This window comes from Haemaphysalis longicornis, unplaced genomic scaffold, assembly GCF_048455015.1.
Source record: "Haemaphysalis longicornis isolate Haplotype H1 unplaced genomic scaffold, Haemaphysalis longicornis Haplotype H1 scaffold_13, whole genome shotgun sequence".
Classification (NCBI taxonomy): domain Eukaryota; kingdom Metazoa; phylum Arthropoda; class Arachnida; order Ixodida; family Ixodidae; genus Haemaphysalis; species Haemaphysalis longicornis.
The window spans coordinates 64,117,355-64,120,134 of record NW_027526233.1 but is presented as its reverse complement, the minus strand read 5'-3'; the positions used below and the strand labels follow the sequence as shown (position 1 = coordinate 64,120,134).

Sequence of the window (2,780 nt, the reverse complement as noted above, 5' to 3'; positions counted from 1 at the left end):
TCAACGGACAAATACGCTATAAGAGAAAACTATTGTTAGTGGGAGACACAACGTATTTGATATGTCGCCAGAAGACGACAACGATGATGTGCGCGCGAGAGAGGTACTGGGTCCTGTGGCACGAGCGCGCCTCACGCGTCGAACACTGGCCAGTGCTGTCTCCAACACCCGGACTACTGCCTATGTTCCAACCTCTTGAGTTGTAATAAATCGTCGGCAGCCATCCACGGCTGTGCGGACGCAACAATTTGGCGACGAGGAAGACTGCGGACTCACCGGCACTTCACCGGCAGGTCACCGACGTCAAGAAACGGAACGACATGGCGACGTGCGACTTCGGTCGGCTACCCGAATTCAGCGGCAGCTCCGGCTCCTGGAGATCCTGGTATGGAAGGCTTCAATTCTTCTTCGAAGCTAACGACATCAAGGACGCTTCCAAGAAACAAGCTCACCTGCTAACGCTGTGCGGGGAACAGACTTACGACATCGTCTGCGCCCTCGTTCAACCCAAGCAGCCCAGCGAAGTGGACTACGATGACATCGTTGAGGTGCTCAAGGCTCACTTTGATCCGCAACCTTCTGAAGTCTTCTGCAGGGCCCGCTTCCAACGACGGGACCAAAGGCACGACGAAACGGTCAGTGATTACGTGGCAGCGCTCAAGAAACTAGCAGCGGATTGTAATTTTGGCACCAGCACAGATATGGCTGCGAATCCGTCTATGCTACCACTGGACGTAATGTTGCGAGATCGTTTTGTCTGTGGTCTTCGGAATGAGCAGGTCCAACAACGGTTATTTGCAGAAAAGGACTTGACGTTCAAGAAAGCTTTTGATTTCGCATTGAGAGCTGAAAACGCCGTTGAAGACCAGAAAAACGTGAAGGCGGAATGGAGAGAGATCCACAAAGCCAGTACAAGTACATGCAATACGGGAAAGACAGGCCGCTCCAGCAGCTACGCCGAGAAGAAGAACCAACGTTGTTGGCGTTGTGACGCACAACATAGTCCGGACACTTGCAAGTTCCAGACAGCTTCCTGCAACTACTGCAAGAAACGCGGACACATCGAAAAAGCATGTATCAAAAAGCGGAAAGAGGCAAGAACGAAGGGGAACAACAGCATCGAATATCCATGTGAAGGAATTTCGACAACAGCCTCAGCCCAGGACACGACTTCTCAAGAGTCGCCAAGCAAGGCGCTTTATGAGCTCAACACCTTAATGGACACATCGAGCACCCAGAAGGTCATGATGCAGCTACGCGTACATGGCAAATCGTTGACCTTCGAAGTCGACTCAGGTGCAGCCTGTACTCTTATCAGTGAGACAACGTTCAGATCCATGTGGACGAATGGCCCACCTCGGCTCCAGGCGAACAACATTCTCCTACGCACATGGTCAGGCCAGTCTTTTCCAGTGCTCGGCTGTGCAACGGTAGAAGTAACGCGTCAGGGCAAGACTTTTACATTACCACTTGTGGTAATCAAGGGATCAGGATGTAACCTCCTCGGAAGAAACTGGTTTCCTCATTTGGGAATAAAGATAACCGGAATCGACAAGATGATTGAAGATACAGTGAGACAGTGCTCTGAATGCCAATCAATGCAGAAGAGCATACCCAAAGCTCCGATTCCCACATGGGACCGTCCCCAGACACCATGGCACACCCTGCATGTTGACTTCGCGGGACCACTACTCGGGCGCACCTACTTGGTTGTTGTGGACGCGTACACCAAGTGGGTAGAAGTCCGTCACGTCACCCAGACAACATCCGCGGTTGTCATTGACGTACTCCGGAGCCTCTTCGCTACGTTCGGCATTCCCCGAAAAGTCGTCTCGGACAACGGAAGAGCCTTTATTTCAACCGAGATAAAGCAGTTCTACGCATCAAATGGCATACAAGCTATGGCGTCACCAGCGTATCACCCTGCAACAAACGGGCAAGCAGAACGATACGTGGCAGAACTGAAGAGAGCCCTCTTAATGGATAAACACTACTCCATACAGTGCAGACTTGCAAGGTTCCTGTATCGGCAGCACACGACGGTGCACACAGCCACAGGAATGACACCAGCGAGAGCGATGTTTGGCCGCGAACTTTTATGTCCCCTCGATCTGCTCAAGCCAGAGAAGGAAACGCAGACCTCTGATCACCAGCCGACGCTGAAACAATCACGTCGTTTCGAAGAAGGGGAAAGGGTGCTCATACGACAGTTCTTAAGAAAGCCAGATTGGATTGAAGGCGAAATTCTGCGCCGCGTCGGACCACGATCCTGGGTGGTAAAAAGCGCCCTTGGAAAGGTTCGCCGTCATCTGAACCACATCAGGAAAGCGAGCCAGAGCAGGACGCCCACGGACTGGAGCACAGCAGACGATTTCGCTGACACAGCGCAAGAGATGCCGTCGAGTTCTGCTGTTCCACTGTTACCGGACTCGCTGGATACTCCAGATGTTTCCTCCCAGCCATCGACCTCAACGTCTCAAGCAGGGACCACCCGGCAACTGTGACCAGCCGAGGCTAGGCGGCCTCCAGATCGCTATGGAGACGTTGTTTACTGTTTTCTCTAAGGGGGGAAGAATTGATATGTCGCCAGAAGACGACAACGATGATGTGCGCGCGAGAGAGGTACTGGGTCCTGTGGCACGAGCGCGCCTCACGCGTCGAACACTGGCCAGTGCTGTCTCCAACACCCGGACCCGGACTACTGCCTATGTTCCAACCTCTTGAGTTGTAATAAATCGTCGGCAGCCATCCACGGCTGTGCGGACGCAACAGTATTCTTT

At 52.8% G+C, this 2,780-nt stretch overlaps 1 protein-coding gene across 1 annotated transcript; it reads left to right on the top strand.

Moving 5' to 3' along the window:
- Positions 1-320: 320 nt before the first annotated feature.
- LOC144163865 (uncharacterized) lies at positions 321-2,518 on the top strand. Its single transcript, XM_077694543.1, has 2 exons — positions 321-678; positions 2,460-2,518. Exons 1-2 carry the CDS (start codon positions 321-323, stop codon positions 2,516-2,518), a joined length of 417 nt encoding a protein of 138 aa, XP_077550669.1.
- Positions 2,519-2,780: the final 262 nt, after the last annotated feature.